This window comes from Phoca vitulina, unplaced genomic scaffold (genome assembly GCF_004348235.1).
Source record: "Phoca vitulina isolate PV1807 unplaced genomic scaffold, GSC_HSeal_1.0 scaffold40, whole genome shotgun sequence".
NCBI lineage: Eukaryota > Metazoa > Chordata > Mammalia > Carnivora > Phocidae > Phoca > Phoca vitulina.
This window is the reverse complement of record NW_022589743.1, coordinates 20,806,405-20,826,477: the sequence shown is the minus strand read 5'-3', so window position 1 is coordinate 20,826,477 and position 20,073 is coordinate 20,806,405. Positions and strand designations below refer to the sequence as shown.

At 39.1% G+C, this 20,073-nt stretch overlaps 1 protein-coding gene across 1 annotated transcript in view; it reads right to left on the bottom strand.

The window, feature by feature from the left end:
* Nucleotides 1-18,699, bottom strand: part of NLK (nemo like kinase) — a 175,538-nt gene extending 156,839 nt beyond the window's left edge. Inside the window, exon 1 of the mRNA XM_032428972.1 lies at nucleotides 17,026-18,699. Within this exon, the coding sequence (XP_032284863.1) occupies nucleotides 17,026-17,483 (458 nt within the window). The 5' untranslated portion in view covers nucleotides 17,484-18,699. The remainder of the gene's footprint in view (nucleotides 1-17,025) is intronic.
* Between the last annotated feature and the right edge of the window lie 1,374 nt (nucleotides 18,700-20,073).

Sequence of the window (20,073 nt, the reverse complement as noted above, 5' to 3'; positions counted from 1 at the left end):
TTAACTGACCGAGCCACCCAGGCACCCATGGATACTTTATTATTCTTAATAACCTCCATCACATATCTTTTATGTATCTCTTAATTAGCTCTGACGCCTTACGCAAGTCACTTAGACCTCTCCTCCTCTAAAAAAGAGGGACACTATCATGTACCTCCTTAGGGCTATTCTTCATAGTAAAGAAACTCTTAGTGTTTCTATAAAGTGGAAGTTACTATAAACTCCAAAGTGAAAATCTGCTATACTCTCACCTCACTAAAATAACTGTTATTGGTAGATATCCCTCCAGACTCTCCTGGAACATATGAGTAATTTTTTTTTAAGGGGACAATCTTTGACACTGATTTTCACTTAATAAATTGTGAGTATCTTTCAATTATAACCACTCCACTATTCACAGACATTTAGGTTGCTTTCCTTGTAAATACATCTTTGCATCTATAAGCTCAATGACATCTCCAGTCAAAGGGGGGTACATTCAATTTTGAGAAACTGCTCTCCCAGAAAGTCTCTACCCATCTACACTATTATCAAAAGTTTCAGAGTGTCTGTTTCACTACATATGTAACAACTGAAGGAGTTATCACTTTTTTAAAAATGTCAATCTAATGGGGCACCTGGGTGGCTCAGTTGGTTAAGCCTCTGACTTTAGCTCAGGTGATGATCTTGAGGTCCTGGGATGGAGCCCCACTTCAGGCTCAGCAGGGAGTCTGCTTGTTCGTCTCCCTTTGCCCTCCCCCCACTCATGGTCGCTAGCGCTCTCTCTCAAATAAAATCTTTTTTTAAAAAGTCAACCTAGCAGGTTAAAAGTGATATGCTATTTCTGCATTTTTTTGTGAATGAAAATAAGAATCTTTTTAAAATGTGTTTTTTTTTAAGATTTTATTTATTTATTTGAGAGAGAGAGAGAATGAGAGACAGAGAGCATGAGAGGGAGGAGGGTCAGGGGGAGAAGCCGACTCCCTGCTGAGCAGGGAGCCCCATGCGGGACTTGATCCCGGGAGTCCAGGATCATGACCTGAGCCGAAGGCAGTTGCTTAACCAACTGAGCCACCCAGGTGCCCCATCTTTTTAAAATGTTTTTAAACAAATTTTATTTCTTCTACAAACAGCCCATTCTCTAGCTTTTGCCCATTTTTAGTTAGGTTAATCACCCTTACTTCTTATTGATTTTAAGAGCTCTTTAAGTATTCAAGATACTAACTTCTGTCTTTCATATATGTTGCCAATATTTCCCTCCAGCTTATTGTTTTTTTTTTTTCTTTTAGGCTTTCTTATGGTGTATTTTACCAAACACACCTCTTAAATATCTACACAGACAAATCTGATTTTTTTTCTTGCTTTGAAGTCAAGGTAGTAAGTCTTTTCCTGTAAATAAAAAAGTTATCCATATTTTCTTATTTTTGGCTTTATTTTTTTACATTTAAGTCTTTAATCCACATGGGACTTTTTGTACATGATAAATATGGATCCAACTTCATCTCTCCCCAACACTAGCTAAACCTCCCAACAAAGATTTAATAAACCAGTGGTGTGTTAAAGCTGGTTCATACTGGCTCCTGAGAGATTATTACATTTCTGGTATTTTGCAAGCTGACTGTGAAACACAGGCATTATTAAAAATTAAATTATATAAACTAACAGTGAAATAAATCATTACTAAAACAAAGGTAATAAATACTCAGAAATCATCACTTCCTAATTATTTTAATATGATTTATGCTCTTAAGGTTAACATCTACGTTACCTGTAGGGTAAAAATACCTTATAATGGTGTGCTACTATGTTTCTTTTTCCAATTCAAGCGTTTGGTGACTTCACACTAGTAGCTTGAAATTGGCCATTACAGGAGTATTTACACCACAGGAATTCGGCAATACCTACAAACCAGGGCTGTTTTATTTTTCAGAGACCCTGTGAAATGTATACCAGCACACCACTGAAATAAGCCATTCTTACTAATTTTAAAGAGGATGGCTAGCACATACTAATCTGTCATTTATTCACAAGTTTATAGCACAAAATAAGGAGCTTAGAATTGAATGTATTTTTTTTTTTCTGTGCTAGCATCAGGGACGGCTTTGGTCTGTTTTGATGTAGGAGATGCGACTTTAGACATAGTTTCTCTTTTTCTAACATGAGATCACAGTTCTGCATTGAGAAATTTATTTTTCCTAAACAATTCAATAGCATTCTTAACTTAAAAGTAGATTACAGAGGGGTACCTGGGTGGCTCAGTTGGTTAAGCATCCGATTCTTGATTTTGGCTTAGATCACAATCTCAGAATCATGAGATTGAGCCCCATATTGGGTGATGCGCTGGGTGTGGTGCCTGCTTAAGCTTCTCTCTCCCTCTCTCTCTGTGCCCCCCCCCCCCAAAAAAAGTAGACTATAGAAAGCAGTAGCAAACCAAGTACTATTTGGGGGGATAGTTGGTTACTGTATACTATTTTTAAATAGGGCTCTTTACTCTTAAAAAAAAAAAACCACCAAATCCCAAAAAACAAAATCACTATCATAGGGCAGTCTGAATACCACTCTCTAAGGGCTCCCTCATAAAAATTCCTGCAGTGCATGAGGAAGTAGGGATCTACATAATGGCAAGGGCCAGCGATAGTATTCTTCTTTCACAGTCACCATCTCATCAAATTTAGCATTAGCAACTTTCAGTGTAACAACAAACAGTAAGTACCCACCAAGAACCACATCTGGCTCTGGAGATAAAATGAGACATGGCCCCAGCCTTCGAAACTCTCATCATTTTCAGTATATCAGTGGGTAGACAATGTGTCATAAGTGGTTATAAGCATTTGCTTTTATTTGCATTGAGAGGGAAAGAAGGGCAGAAACTAATTTTGATTTGTCTAAGAAACAAGCATCTACTTTAAAAGGAAAAAAATCAAGGTATAAAAACTAGTTATTTAGGGCGCCTGGGTGGCTCAGATGGTTAAGCGTCTGCCTTCGGCTCAGGTCATGATCCCAGGGTCCTGGGATCGAGTCCCGCATCGGGCTCCCTGCTAGGCAGGGAGCCTGCTTCTTTCTCTGCCTCTGCCTCTCTGTCTCTCTGACTCTCTGACTCTCATGAATAAATAAATAAAATATTTAAAAAAAAAAAAAACTAGTTATTTAAAGTTTGCCCAGGGCGCCTGGGTGGCTCAGTTGGTTAAGTGACTGCCTTCAGCTCAGGTTATGATCCTAGAGTCCCGGGATCGAGTCCCGCATCGGGCTCCCTGCTCAGCAGGGGGTCTGCTTCTCCCTCTGACTCTCTTCCCTCTCGTGCTCTCCGTCTGTCATTCTCTCTCTCAAATAAATAAGTAAAATCCTTAAAAAAAAAAAAAAAAAAAAGAGGTTTTGGGCGCCTGGGTGGCTCAGATGGTTAAGCGTCTGCCTTCGGCTCAGGTCACGATCCCAGGGTCCTGGGATTGAGCCCCACATCGGGCTCCTGGCTCAGCAGGGAGCCTGCTTCTCCCTCTCCCTCTGCCTCTCTCCCTGCTCATGCTCTCTCTCTCTCTCTCTGTGTCTCAAATGAATAAATAAAATCTAAAAAAAAAAAAAAAAAAAAAATCTTAAAGTTTGCCCACCTACAGAGATAAGCTGATACATGCTGATAACTAGATCTTCAGCATCTACACCAGTTAAACATCACAGTGTCCCCATTTTAATGTCTTTACTGCTGAGGTACTTTAAGAAGTCAACAACTTCTTTCCAGATACTGACATCAACTGTACCAAGTAAACTAGTATCTGCTGCCTATATATTTCCTTACCTGTCACAAGCCTTTAGATTTGAACTCCAGCTACCTCATTCTAGGTGTTTACGTTATGAAACTATGTAATGTAATAGCTGCATAGATTCAATAAAACAACCTTTTTGCAAATAAACCAAAAGACTTCACTTTTAAAGACTTGTCAGTTGGTTTCCAGTAAGCATAATATCTCATATTGTAGCCTAGGGAGCAAACACAACAGCTGCCCTTTTCATAGACACAGTTGTGCCTTGATATACAGAGCAATGATTTCAACCACTTCCAATCATTAATGTTTTAGACTTTAAAATCTATTTCTTAGGGATTTGTGCTATATATAGAAATAATCATTACCCTTTGGGAAACAATGGCTCATTTACTGAAAATGAGTTTAACAAAGGAATTATTTGGTACTGAAAAATACAGAGCAGTGAATTGGGTGACACAAATCACAGCATCATCAGCTCATGTGACTAACAGGGTAATTTACTTTAAAAAAAAACTACAATAACTTAAAATTTAGCTTCAACAATGTAATACCCTCAATCATGTCCTCTGTCACAAAACTGTAAAACCAGAAATTAGGTTACTTTGAAAATGCCCCTTTACCCCCAACCTGAGATGAATACCACAAAAAAGAAAAACTTTGCAGAATGGAATATTTCTATTCTGCCTGAAGCCTAGTTTTGACTGGTATATGTTTCAGTTACACATTTGATTCACACTGAATTTTCTTTTAAGTATTAGGAGAATAAATAGCATTCCAAAAGTCACAAGCTTGAAAACTTCCAGTTCCTTCTCTAGTTGGAGAGCTTACAAAACTTAATACATGGAACAAGTTGATGCAGTGACCATAACCCAATCTCAGCAAATTCTGTGGAAATAGCCTCCAACTAGATAAAGCAAAAGTCACAAAATGTTAATCTAGAAGAATGGTTTATGGGTTTATCACTGTTCAATTCTTTCGTATTTTCTGAGGTTTAAAATTTTTCAAAAACTAAAAGAGGGGGGCACAATATTCTCAAAGCAGATACATAACACAATTACATATAATGTGAAAAGATCGAGTTGTTTTCCACCAAAAGCGTTGAGGCTCATGACATTAAACTTTTACCAGAAACCTTAGAGTCACTGGCACATAAAAAGCAACCAATGGAGTAAATATTCTATTTTTTTTTTTAAGATGCACTGTTCCTGGTTTCATTCAGAGTTTTTGTTTTTTATTTGTTTTGGTTTTATAAGAACACTTCCTCCAGTTTCAATGGGCATTAAGTTGAACAGGTATTACTAGTAAAGCAGCAAAAGAGCAAAGGTTTTGGCTCAGCCTCTAACCAGCTGTGTGACCTTGAACAAATCTCTTAGCCTCCCTGGGTCTCAATTTTCCCATTTAAAAAATGAGGCAGTTACACTAGATGCATTCTAAAGTATCTTCCAACTCTCTAATTCCTTTCAAGATAGAGCTCTAGGCTTGTGAGAATGAAAAAAATTAGCTCTCCAAAAAAAAGGTCAAAATCTTTGTAATGTAGTGAAACAAACTGGATACAAAAATGTAAATACCCAATGCAATCATGATCCCAACTCATTATAAATACACTTTCCAGATGCGAAATTGGAAAAAAAAAAATATTTCAAATGCTATCAGTGGCTATCTCTGAGTTGTAGGTTACAACTTTTCTATATTTTTCAAGTTTCCTACAATAAACATACTAGTACTTTAATAATGAGCTGGGAGGAGGGAGTTAAAGAGAAAGGGAAAACCCTCCTTTTATGTGCTAAAGAAAATTTTACATTTGGAAGGCATTCTACAATTTGAATGACTTTTCCAAAAACTACTGGAGCTAATCAGTAAAAAAATCTCTGCGATAGTCACATACCTATCAACAGTCAGACAAAAGCTGTTGGGTTATTTACGCTAAATTAGTAAACTTTAAGGAGGTACTGTATTTTTCAAACTGGTAATAATAATTATGAGAGTCAACACATACCTAGGGCCAGGCACAGTTCTATGACTTTACATACATATTGATTCATTTAATCCATACAATAACCCCTTTGAAATATATATACTATTACTATCCTCATTTTACACACTATGACCATGAGGCACACAGAGGTTAAATAATTGGCCCACAGCTAGTAAGAGAGCAGAGTCAAAATTTAAATCCAGTCTGTAATCATAGTACTGGTTCTTAACTACTAACCCATACAGTCCCTTTGTACTTAAAATTTTGTCCTTCTCCAGTCATTCTTTAACTGCTTTTGTTCTCAAAGTTCTTCTGAACTACTTTTCTTTAAACTGAAAAGAAATAATATGTAAGTACTCGGATAAAAAGACAGGCCAAACTTTTATTAATTTGCTAGCTTAAAATTATGATTCATTTCAAAATCATTACTTCAAAGCTACAAGGAGTATAACTTAATCTCCACACATATCGCTAGGTAAATAATACTGTAACATCTGTGGAATTAAACAGAATTAATTGCTAAGAGTAATAATGGAATTTATTGTTTGGAAATATTGTTGAAAATATTGTTTTAATACAAGGAAGGCACTTTAATTGATATTCTTTGTCCTCCTGAATCTTCTGGTTTCCGAAAAGAGCCCCTTAAACTAACTGTTGTACCTTTCTAAAATGTCTAACATAATGAAATATTTTAAAGTGTATTGTAATTAATTATTTTGATTTTTAAAAGGATACACATAATATTTGTTTTGAACACTGGCTTTAATACCCACCCAGTTAACTTCATAATGACCCCAATTCCTGCAACATGCAGAACCTGGGAAAAGGAAAAACCAACAAATTAAACATGGCTGAAGTTCTCACCTAATTCTCTTAGGCAATTCAAACACAAACCAAGTATACCTGTGTCCCTTTTTCTGCACAGTACCTATATTACTTGCCAATTGTTTTGGCTTTTGGATTACTTTGAATAAAGTTCAAATTTCCCCACATCTGTATTACCAAATTTTTAGCCATGTCAAGGTAAATATAGAAATCCATAGTTTTCCTATTTTTAAAAACTAAAATGAGAGAGAGGTAGAGAAGAAAGGGGAAAAAAAACTTTGCACAGGCTGCCTGTTAACTTAGATGTGCAATGAGATAATCACCCGATAATTGCACCCTTTGGGTACTTCTGTACTGGTAAGATAATAAAGTGAAACAAAGTCACCTGGTTTATTTCAATTTACTTACACAATTTGCAAATCTGCAGCTCTCTGCCATGGTACATTAAGGAAATTAGCATGTAAGAAAAATCACCTGCTTATGCAAATTGGAGGATGGTTTTTATCCATGCAGACAGAAAAAAAAAATAGCTGCAATCTGGGTCAAATGACTAATTTTACCTATTTGTTCAAATGTCTCTCTTCACCTTTACTCTGTAGCTCAGAGCAAGAATTTTAGGTCAAGGAATGGATAAACAAAAAGTTTCTATGTTGTCCATTCCCCGTAAGGAGTTTGCTGCCTGACAATACTGAACCCTACACTACTGAAATTGAAAACAAGACCGAGAACTTTATCTAGATAAAAAAACCCACAACACTGAGAGAGGAAAGAAATCAATGGAGGATATCTGATCTAACTGGGAAGGAAAGCAAACATGGCAAGGATCAGGTACCAATTTTACCTTCTGGTACCTTAGGCGAACAAGGCTTCAGAAAAGAAAAGGTAAAAACTCCAAATAATTCAGGGCAGACAGGACAACTTCTCTACAGAGAACATTATTCCACTTTGTTCTATAAATGCACCCGGTCAAGATCTTCTAAGTCTGATATAAGTTAGATGAATGCGTTCTTGGTTATTAATGACTGCCTTCCCAGCATCTGTTGCTGGAATTCATCCTTCCCACTTACAACTGACTCCATTTCCAGGTCCAGGGTGGACCTGATTGCTCCAAAAGTAATTCTAACTCTACTGATATCATTGGTTCAGAAATCAGTATACAACCCAACAAAGCCCAAAGAGACTCTAGTACTGTGCTGGACAATAAGGTAGTCAGTACACTTTGTATGAAAAAAAAAAAGAATGTAAAATATCTAATTAATAATTTTCATAGTGGGGCGCCTGGGTGGCTCAGTTATTAAGCATCTGCCTTCGGCTCAGGTCATGATCCCCATGTCCTAGGATTGAGCCCCGCATCGGGCTCCCTACTCAGCGGAAAGCCTGCTTCTCTCTCTCCCTCTCCCACTCCCCCTGCTTGTGTTCCCTCTCTCGCTGTGTCTCTCTCTGTCAAAGAAATAAAATCTTAAAATAATAATAATAATAATTTTCATAGTAATAACATGCTGAAATGACAGTATTTTGGCTATACAGAGTTAAATAAAAATATATTACTAAAGCTAATTTCACCTGTTTCTTTTCACATTTTTAAATGTGGCCACCAGAAAATTTAAAATCACATACGTGGCTTGCATTATATATCTACTGGACAGTGCTGCTGGTTTGCTGAGGGCTTCTGTGAAAATGCTCCCTTCCTATTGTGGAAGAGCTTTAGGAAGTCACACTCTAGCTCTGTCTCTGGGCATTGTATGCCCTAAATGGCTACAGCCTTAAAGCTGTGACACAGCTCATTTTGTGGGAGGTCAATCTGCAAACTAGTAAATTCCCTACCCAAATTCAGAATTTAAAAGAGATTCCTTAAAAAAAAAGAGAGAGAGAGAGAGATTCCTAAAAACAAAATATTGCAAATCAACTTGCTAATGTAAGCACTGGCCCCCAAATCATCTTACCTGATTACCCCCACACACAAAAAAAAGACAAAATATTTAATATTAAACTTTATTTAAAATTTTAAAAATCACTCCAAATATTTAGGAAAGCAAGAAAATAAATCTAAAACGCTAAAAGGTAAAGTATTACCAGAAAAACAGTATCAAATTTACATTTAGGAAGGAAATGATTGCCCATTTGCAAATAGGCAGGCTCTTCATAACTAAATATGTATAATCCTTACCAATAAGCCAACAGAAGAAAAGAAATGTCTTGGACAAACTGCACATTTAAAATCTGATCCCAAATTTGAAAACTCTATGAAAGTCACCACATTGGAATAGGGTTACATTTATCTCATTCTTCCTTTAAACAATTTTAGAAGCTATTCAACATCTGTATTCCTGAAGAAAGGTGTTGTATGGTCGCTAACAGACTTGACTTGCCCACAAATAAAGCTACAATGCTTTATAAATATTAATGCAATTTTATAATAGAAACTTAGGAAACAAAGGATTTTATAAATGAGGAAACCAAGACCCAGAAAACTTAAATAACTTTATCAAGGTCATAGGGTTGTTGGCAGCAAGGCAGGACCAGAAACTTTCCTAACAAGTTTAGTTGACTACTCTTTTACCCTGTCATTAAAAAAATTCTTCCCAAGGAAATGGCACCTTGAACATGATAAACACTAAGTTCTCTGGTTATTAGACTAGAAATAAAAACTTGGGATTTGGGAGAATTTTATTAATAATAAAACAGAGTGCTGCTAATACTTAAGACATTCTTTAGAATCAAATATATATATACACACATATATATTTATATATCAGAGAGAAAAAAAATCACACACACAACTGTTCTCTCAAATGCCATCAATGATCCACCTGTTAAATTCAATGGCCTTTTCTCCCCCTCATTTTCTTTGACTTTTTAATCTGCACCCAAGATCACTCCCATCTTCCTAACATTCTTCTGCCATGCGTAGGTTGTCAATCACTATGAACACATTTTCCTATCTGACTGCCCTTTAGTTCTGCCTCCAATAATTTCCACCTACAAATGAGAACATTCCCTAAGGCTCAGACCTCAGCTACCTCCACTCTTCTATTTACATGTCTAAATATATACATATATCTCTCTGAAAAAGTCACTCTCTTAAAAACTTTCACTGGTTGCCATTCCCAGTGTTTCAACTTTTTTTCATTATCACCCCCTCCAAGGAGCCTTTTTAGACATTTTTCCCCCCAGTCAGACTCCCCATGAAATTTTAATACCATATATGGCATATAGATATGCCATATATTTGTATATGTATATATGTGCTTTATCTATAAGAAATGTTAAGATTTTGTCCCTCTCCCAGTGGTCTCTTCAGCAGAACACTCCAACTTCAGGGCCCAGCTTTAGTTTGTGCCTCCACCCTATCACCTCCCACCCTCTCCACTGCACTTTAATTTCAGTAACTCCAGCCCTACAGTCTCCTGCGTAGGAACCCATCCATCTAGAATGCTCTTCCCCATCAGCTCTCGTTCTTAAAACTCAGTTGAGGTATTACCTCTTCTAGAAAGCATGCATACCTTCCACAGAAATCCCTCCCCTATGTTCCCATAATATCCATGGAATATCTCTATTGAGTCATATCTACTACTACATATTGACTACTATTGCATCAATGGCAATGAATTATAATTATCCATTTACAAGTCTCTTTCTTCCACTAGATCATAATCTTCTTTAAATCCCTCTCATCTAGCACAGTGCCTGGGAAATAATAACCTATAAATAAGTATTGTAAGAACAAGTGAAAATATATCCTTAATGGTTTTTTGTTTTTTTTTTTAAGATTTCACTTATTTATTTGACAGAGAGAGCACAAGCAGGGGGAGCAGCAGTGAGTGGGAGAAGCAGGCTCCCTGTGAAGCAGAGAGCTCGATGCAGGCTTGATTCTAGGACCCTAGGATCATGACCTGAGCTGAAGGCAGACGCTTAACCAATTGAGCCACCCAGGCACCCCTATCCTTATGTTTTTATTTCAAATTGAGTTTCAACTCTCCATCAAGACTTGCTGAAAGCAGGGATGTATTATTTTGCACACTGTTTACTTAACTGTAAGCTCCTTTAGGGCAATATCATGACTTAAAAACAACTCTATATGCCAGTACAAGCACAGAACAGATAATAGCAGAAGCTTGACAGAGTTTGTAAAATTATTTTTAGAAATAAATATCCTCATTAGTGCCTACAGTAGTGCTGGGCCATAGCAGGTTGATAATAAAAATACACTGACTAGTGAGTTCCAACAATGTCAAAACCTTTTGTCTGATAGTAAATATGATTCAATTAGCCAAACTAATTCAAAACACAGATATGAAGCTACGTGTAGGTAAAGACTGACAATCATAATCAATGACAGACATCACTGTACACACTCCCTCTACTCACACCATTATAATTAACTGTTAGAGTGCAACTCAATAGTTTCCTTAGTTTCCTTTTCATAATGTCAGAGTGCTAGAATTTTTTCTAATGTCTCTTTGCTAGGTACCTTAGAACTACCAACTAAGTCTATGATGACTTTTCACATGCTTATTGACAGTATTACAACCGTTGCTTCAGGCACTCTCTGTGTTACCTCCAAGCAACAACTGGATCAAACTGACAAGTTAGGAAATCATTGTTGATCTGCATTAGATGACCCAATCAACAAATAATTCACTGGAGTATTATGGATGACAGGGAATCATAAATAACCCAAATAGAACTTTATAATGAAAGAGCTTCTACCCAATGACTTCTTTTCGTTTGGTTGGATGACAAATGGAAAAGTTTCTTTGGCCTTGACAATTTCCACCAAAGAAATCAGATTAGCATAAAAAAGAAACATACATTACATAAAGAGTTGATTCTTGAACTGCTAGGACACCAGCAAATCTAATAAAAACCACGAAGAATAGTCACTCAATTCTATAATACAGAAGTCAGTGAAAACTCTAATATAGCAAGTTGTAAAGATAATGAAATATTCCAATACTGGATTAGAGGATGGACTTCTATATCATGGTACAATATTTCTATAATTGCTCATGCTTTGAGGGTAAAGCCACAGAAACCCCAGAACTTCGATTCAAACATATATTCAGTTAATACATTTTGCAAATATTCTTCTTCTAGCAAGCATTTGAAAGGTAACTTTATCTGCCCCCATCTTTTTTTCAGGACATGCACCGGTGGCTAAAAAAGTTGGATGTAGGGGCGCCTGAGTGGCTCAGTCGGTTAAGCGCCTGTCTTCTGCCCAGGTCATGATCCCAGGGTCCTGGGATTGAGCCCTGCATCGAGCTCCCTGCTTAGTGGGGAGCCTGCTTCTCCCTCTCCCTCTGCCGCTTCCCCTTCTTGTGCTCTCTCTTGTTCTCTCTCTTTCAAATAAGTAAATAAATGAATAAATAAAATCTTTAAAAAAAGAAGTTGCGTGTAATTTTGAAGGATATTGTTGTTTTAGCCTGTTTGAAAAGGCAATTTTTTCTGAAATGTTTTTTCTTAATAAAAAATATTTATCTTCTTTCCGTCTAAGCTAATAATCGTTAATATAAAATTTCTGCCCAAGAGTAAAACGAGTTTCTTTTGCTGTGTTGTGAATAAAATGAGTTCTCCTGTTGTATTGTGGCTTTGTTTTATTTTTGGTTTTTGAATATAATCTGGAAAAATCTTGTCAGGAGCCTAAGCACAAAATGACTTCCAACGTTAAAGGCTATAGAGTTTGTATCGCCAAGAAACCAGTTCAATATCATTAGATTGGTTACTTCTATTCTCTCCCTTTGACTTCTCTACTTCATGACCATGAACCTGCAGTTTCTAAAAGTAAGTTCGTTTGTAGTTAAAATTAACAATATATTTTCACATTTCTAGTTTCACACGGATGCTTTGTTATGTCTAGAAGAGCGACCGTTTCCTTTTTATGGTGCAGGCTCTCTTCTTCAAAGCTCTTTTCACAAAGCAGAGTACCCCCCTCCCCAAGAATCCAGCTGTGGCAGTTAATCCTGGCTGATAGAGAAACTTCTCAATACTACAAATTCTTAACCTGTAAAACACAGTTAACAGAATACACTCCAGTGTACTTTCTGACGCAACTAACTCTAGGATTTTCCCCAAACATATCCCAAAAGCATTCCCCATTTTTCCAAATTAAAGTTGGCTATTTGAGGAGTAAAAGGACCAAAAAAAAACATCAGAAAAAAATGATGCCTCTAATTTTCACAAGATGAGCAAGCTAAATGATATCTGCCATGCATGAGGATTTACACTGAATAATTTTTCATTAAAACACACATATTTCCCCCACCTCACTGGGATCTTCTTTAGCAATTCACACTCCTTCATCCAAACACAAGTAAAATGAGTTTCCACTAAAGCTGAACTTTGACGATAAGAATGTCCTTCATTTGTTACATTCTGAGAAGAAAAAATTTCCTTCCCACTATGTAAATCCATAATACTTTCTAAAACAGTGCAGATGAACTGACTAGAACATCTGCCAAGTCCATACAAACATGTATTTTATATATTTAATGTGTTTGTTTTTAATTATTAATTAATAGCAGATATATAGCACATAGATAGCACAACTAAGGGGCACTTTATGGTATCTGAAGTCATGCCTCCAAAAATAGTCTGCATGTTGTTGATTTCACCTGATAAATCTGGCTATACATGAAGCCACTTCTGCATACATTAACACAACAGGTTTTTTCTACCAACAATAACTACAATAAAAACAGCTAACATTTACTGAATGCTTACTGTATACTATACACTGTAATCATTGGTTTACAAAGATTACCTCATTTAATCCTCATACCAATCCTAGGAGAGGTGCTATTATTATCCTCATTTTATAATGAGGAATAGAGAGATTAAACAATTTATTAGGATGACACAGCTAGTAAGTAACTAAGTATCACTACAGTGATGCTTAGGTTTTGAAAGACTGACATAAAAGTAACCCGCTGAAGGTATTAGAATAATAAAATTCAAAGTTCTCCAACTTTATTTGGAGTACAAAGAGAACAAACCAAACAAACCCCAGGATCTTTGATCTTTCAATTAATCAGATAAATTAAAAACCAAAACACTATATTCTAAGTAGAAGCTTTTCCCAGACTCATTATCAAGGTGGCACTATGTGCCATTAATCCAATCAATATTTCAGGTTGTCAACGTCAAAACTGCCTGAGTTTAGCAGTCCTCAAACCTCTCTCATGTGGTCAACTTCCTCCAACTCTCAAAAATACACACTTCGTGAGTCCCTGAAGCCTTATGCTGTAATACTCTTTGTTCTAAGGTTGTCACATTTTTAAGCACTGCATACTCACTTTCCTCTGGCAAATGTGAACTACGGACAAATATATATTTATATTATCCTCACCAAATGACTGAGGTTTCTGTTTGTGGGTTGTTTTGTGTTTTGGTTTTGCATTATGAAAATGTCCCTATGAGCATCTGAAGCCTTTGACATCTGATAAAGGAAAGTCAAATTATATATGATGCTTTGATAACCCATGAACAATATTCTATCATTGGAATGAATGTATCTCAGGCTACCTCATGATCATATTACCAGGTAAACTGGAACCCTTACTTTGAGATAAAACACAGAAGACAGTTGTTAATGAAACCTTAATTGAACTGTCAAAGCACCATCTTTACCAGCAAGCTAATAGGTAATTCACTACTTTTACACGACTGTCCAATACTGATAAGTTATTCCACTAGTTAAAGTCAGCAGAGAGATAAATCGACTAAATTGTTCAGTGATAAATCTGACTGGTAAAATGCTATACCACTTCTGCAAATATCTTTCCGGGTCTACACAGAGGAAAAACAGTATCTCTCAAAATTACATGCAATGTTTTCAGCCATCAGTTAGTAATTTTGGTGCATGTCCAGAAAAAGACATGAGAGCAAATACAGTTTCCTTTTGTGTAGCATGCCAAAAGAAAAATACTTGCAAAATGCATTAAACAAATAGAAGAATCTAAGTGAATCTTATGATGCCCAAGTAGTCATATGGTGTTTTAATCGAATGATGTATCACTGGGAAAATATTTTTATGTCCCATTTTAATCATTTTAGAAAATAGTTTCAGGTTCATTAGGTATTCTCTAAATTAAAAAGAAAAATTCTGGTTCAGACAGTTAATATATAAAAAACCTCACTAATATCTTTAGCTTGGGTTTCAGAATACTAGTGCAATTCATTCTAGTTTGGTGTTCAAATCTCTAGTTTTAACAATTTTACTCAGGTCATATAGCAGTTAAATTCCAAATATAATAAGCAATTCAGACAGCAAGTCATCAATATGTAAATATAAAAATAGAAAAGCATTTGCATACTAAAACACACACCTGGAACTCTTCCTTTTTTCATACTGAATTGTACTTCACCTGTAACAACTGATTAAAAACACTCAATGCAGCTAACCGGAAAAACGTGGTTAAAGAAGAAAGAACAACCTGACCAGGAGATCAAGTAATCAAACAGCAAAGATTGCACAGCACTGTGCTAAGCGCAGGGGAGAAAAAGATGTACTCTGGTAGACAGTCCATACCCTCAAGGGGCTTACAAATGTAGTGAGACGAGGCAAACACAAAACAACTGGTGTACAATAGAAGATGCTGTACAGAAGGAGGTACACTTCAAGTACAAGGAACAAACTCTGCCTGTGATGGAAGGCGTCAATCAATAAGAGAATCTAGGATGGATTCAAATCAAAACCATTCGGTTTTTCATATGTAAGTACTTCAGAATAGCCACTACCAGAATGCTTGCTGTGGGAGATGTTTCAGCACTCCAGTTCCTCGCCTTTTTCCCCTTAAAAAGAATCTTTTCCTTTAGCACAGACTTGAAGTGAAAACTTCTACAAGTCATATCATCATTTGAGAGAAATGTAGAACAGTTTTAGAATATAATCAAGAATGCTGCAATCCACTCCCCCTCCGGTAGCTCTAGTTCTTAGCGTTGTATGTAAAGCAATAAAATGCAAGAGAGCATCCAGGTCTAAGAAAATCCAAATTCTCAGTCGGTAGATGACAAAATTTAAAGCAAGGAACAACCTTTTTCCCGTCCACACCCCCCAGGCCCCATAGCTTTGAAATCCTCAAGGGTTAGGCAAGGAATGGAAGTTCACAGTGCAATCCCTGAGGATAGGATATGGAAGAGACGAAGGCAGGAACAGACAGGTCCCTGAGCAGATGAAGAGGCACCATTACCGGCTACGGCTACACTCTTTCCCACCAGGAATCCCATACACCTTGGAGGGAGCACTGCAGCAGCAACCTCCTTGGAGAGCTAGCTGGGAAAACACTAGACCCGACTCGTTTAAAAACAAAAACAGATCACTTTGTAGTCTAGATTATAAAATCCGAAATATAAAGATGGCCAGATATAACGCAAATATGATACTTGTATCAATTATAGCCTGAACAACAATGACAAAAGGAGACATTTACCAGGCTAGTTCCAAAGAGTTCATTTTCCTGTGGTGATGGGGGCTTTTCTAGACATCAACAAGAATCTATTTTTGAATGCACTGAAAACATCAATTCATTTGTCAACACCAGATTACTTAAACCTTGAGAAAAAAAATTCAGTTTGTTCTAGTTTTGATAGCAACAGGACCTACAATGATAAATTCATTTTATTATAAACTACTAATCTTACTAAGAAGAGCAAACAGACAAAATGTGGCATTTAAGAAGTGCTCAGACTTTTTAAAATACCCTAACACTAGCAAAGTGAAGCAGTTTCATATGTTTAAAAAAGTATACTACAGCAACCAACCAAGGGATAACAGCAACTTAAGAGGCACTAAATGACACTAAATGACACTAAAACATTACACCGAATGTGGGCCACGGCATAGCTACAGTCTACTGACCTCATTTGTGGTACTCATGTGTGATGCTATATTTAATGCTTTCTTATCAAAAAGCTAAAGCTACATACTTCCCAACTGTAGCTTTATGGTTTAAAATAAACCACTCAAGCAACGACTTAACTGGTTCAAGTTTGAACCCTATCTTCCTTCTGGGGATGAAGATCACAAATTAAGGAATGAAAAGGCAAAAAGGAGAGCAAAGTAGTTATGCAGAGTATGACCCAGTGACAAGACTATTATAAGGAATCAAGTTTGGGTCATTTGCAACATCTGCTGCAATCGGGCAACTGATTCAAACTCCATCAAACCTAAGAGATGACCAAGGTCTGTAGGAATACACATTTCATACATCCACCTAATGATCCTACATTCAGTGGCTTGCTTAGGCTCTAAACCAAAAGTTTGGTAGACAGCAAACATGTGTGTGACTCCTCAGAGGGTGTTCTCCCATAATTTGCCAGGACTCGAAAGCATAAACCCAGCCAGCCAACACACTGGGCCTCTGGGTGAGGGTGGCTTCCTCCAGTTGAGTCGCTCCACTCTGGTCAACATGGAGAAAAGCATGACAGATGACTCGCCCAATCACAACCGTGAGAAGAAACCACGAGAAGTTGTGTTCTTCTTTTGATACTCACCAGACAACACCAAAGGCTCCATATCCGATAGGTCTATCCGGCTCAATATCCAGCTGCTGTTGTGGATGATGCGAGTGTTGATGGTGGTGCGCCTTAACTGTAGCAGCTGCGGCAGCCTGTACCTGAGCTGGGGCTGCTGCAGCTGGTCCAGGAGCCTGACCCGGTGCGGGTGATGGGAAATATGGCTGTTGTTGCCCAGGGTTTAACATGGCTGCAGCTGCGGCCGCCGCTGCGGCTGCCGCAGCTGCCGAAGAGGTATGCTGCTGTACAGGGTGTACAGCGGCAGCCGACCCCGGATGAAGATGGTGTTGAGGGTGGTGGTGGTGGTGAAGGTGAGGAGGAGGGAGGTGTGGAAGGTGGTGGTGATGGTGGTGGTGGTGACCTGCTGCTGCTGCAGATGTACCGCCATTGTAAGCCGCCATCATTTTTGCGTTGGCTCTTGCGCCACAAAGAGACATTCAAAAAAAAATGCCCTTTGATTGGAAAGCAAACTGGGTCAAGCTGTCATTTGGCCATTTAAAAATGAAGAAAAACCACTCACTCCACCTCAAAAAACATGGAGCGCAACTGGCTTTATGTCTTCATCAGTCAATCCAAACAAGTTAGAGGATCTTGGTGTTTAGTTTTGGGGTGAGCGTGTGTGGAAGGGTGTGGATTGCCAAAAAAAGAAAAGAAAAGGAAAAAGAAAAAGAAAAGAAAAAGGAAAAAGGGACCCCTTCCCCCCAGGTTTCCTGCCACAAGTGGGTACTAAAACTCCATCCTTAATTGGGGGGAGGTTCCAACTTTGAATGTGGGAATAAAGGCCAAACCTCCCGACCCCCTGAACTCCACACACGAAAAGGATCAGGTAACACGCCACCCTTGGAATCTTGTAAGAGGGTTGACTCATCTACCCCTTCCATTCCCACATCCTTTTCTAAACACCTACCACCTCCTCAAAAATACAATTTTAAAAAATTCCAACCACCCCAAATTCAAAAGATGGGGGGAAATTTTCAGGGAAACCAGCTTCCCCCCCTCGAACTCTCAGGCCTTCCTACATCTCCCCCTACTCCTAGTCAGGTTGACCTGATTGGAGGGGGGTACTAAACTTTCCAGAACAGAAAAGAGCCAGGGAAGGAGGCAGGAGGGATAGGGTGAGCAGAGGAGGCGACAGGGCAGGACGGAGAGGAGAAAGAGAACCGGGGCAAAGTGAAGGTAAGGAGGTGCAGGGAGGAATGAAAGAGAGGTGGGCAGCACTCGGACGCCCAGACAGAGGGAACCGCCCCGGGATGAGGTTAGGGTCCCGGGGCCAAAGAATAGGAGCCCCGGGAGGCGGGCGGGGTGCAGTCGGAAGCGGGCTGACTCCTGCCCCCGCCGCCGGCTGCTTCTGCTGAGGAGGGTTGGGGGGGAGAGCGGGTGGGTCCCCCCGCGCGACGGCCCCCGCAGGGCTCAAGGCTGCTCCGTCTCCCCCCCCCCCCCCCCCCACCCGGCTTCCCGTCCCCGCGGCCGCTTTCTCCTCAGTCGCTGCCGGCCGCTTTCTCCTCAGCCGCCGCCTCCTCAGCCGCCGGTGCCGCCGCGGCCGGACTCACCTCCCCTAGCAAAGCCGGATAGAGCGGAGCCAGCGGCGGACACGCGCAACCAGCCACCGAGGCCCCGCCCCCACCTCACTCTGACCGGCTGCCCTAGCCAATCCACGCCCACCTGTCTGCGTCTGCCTCCAATCCTGGGCCCGTAGCTTCAGACAGGCGCACTGTTCGGCCAGTGGCAACAAGGTGTGGGTCTCCTGGGGAAATCCCGCCCCCGATCCGGGATGGGCAGATAGAGGGACCAATCAAAAGGCAGAGTTTGGCCTGACCGACAAGACTAAAAGCGAATTAAAACCCAAAGATCTCCGTGACATTTTCTTTCGCCTCTCTCCTCTTTTCTTTTTCTTCTTTTATTTTTTTGGCAGGAGCAGGAAGCTGCGTGCTAATCCCGCCCGCAAAAGCTGGAAGAGAGGGTGGAATAAAAGAACCAATCATGAGCGGGGGACCAAGACCAGAGCAACCAATCCTTGGCTTGAAGACGAAGTGGGATGGGACTGGGGCCAGATAGACACTTGATTTGACAAATGGAAAAAAAGATTGATCTCGGTCCCACCCTTCAGGTCTCCTATAGGTCAGGATTGTGGAGAATTCGCTGTCGTATCAGCGACGACCTCTTCGGGGGCGGGGCCAACGGGAAGGGGTGTGGTCTAAGGAAAGTGGGCGGGACTGAGGCCAAGAAGGCGGAGTCCAAATCGTCGCTGGTCCATTGATAGGAGCCATGTCCTATCCCTTCTTAAGTCATCAAGTGTGGAGAAGAAATAGGGGGAGCAAAAAGGGATGTCGAACTTCAGAAACTCAAGGTCCAAGGTTACTCAACAAGGAAGTCACAGAAGAAACTCAGAAGACCCATAGTTCATAGCCTATGGCTGGTCCTCCATGGCTAATCCTGATCTTTGCAAAAAGAAGTGATGTCTCCAGCATTCACCACTTCACTCTCAGTGGATGATAAGGCTATTGATACAAACTAAAGCAACAAAAATCATAAACTTAACCACAAAGATCGTAATTTTCTCTGGTATTTTCTAATTTTTCGTCATTGAAATCTTACTAAAATAACATCTTTCACATAACCTCACTTATCTGAATTTTCTTTTAAAATATGAAATAATAAGCTCACAGAACCTTATCCTTATGAAAAGTGCACTCAGAACCCTGGAGATCATCTTTGATTTCTCTTTGCCTGCCCACTCCTAATCAGTCATCAACTTTTAAACACTTCTAAACACCCTCCTTTCTCCCCAGTTACCACAATATTACCCTAATTTATGTCACTAGCATCTTTTAACGCATCTCCCTGCCTGCAGGCTCGCACGCCTCTATTCCAGCCTCCACTGAGAGTATAGCAATCTTTTAAAAACACAAGTCTGACCATGCCCCCACCTTTGAAAAAGTCAGTAATAGCCCTGCTTGATCTGGTTCTCATCTTGCTCAATGACCTTATCTATCACCTCCACCCTCTATACTTCAGACATTCTGAACT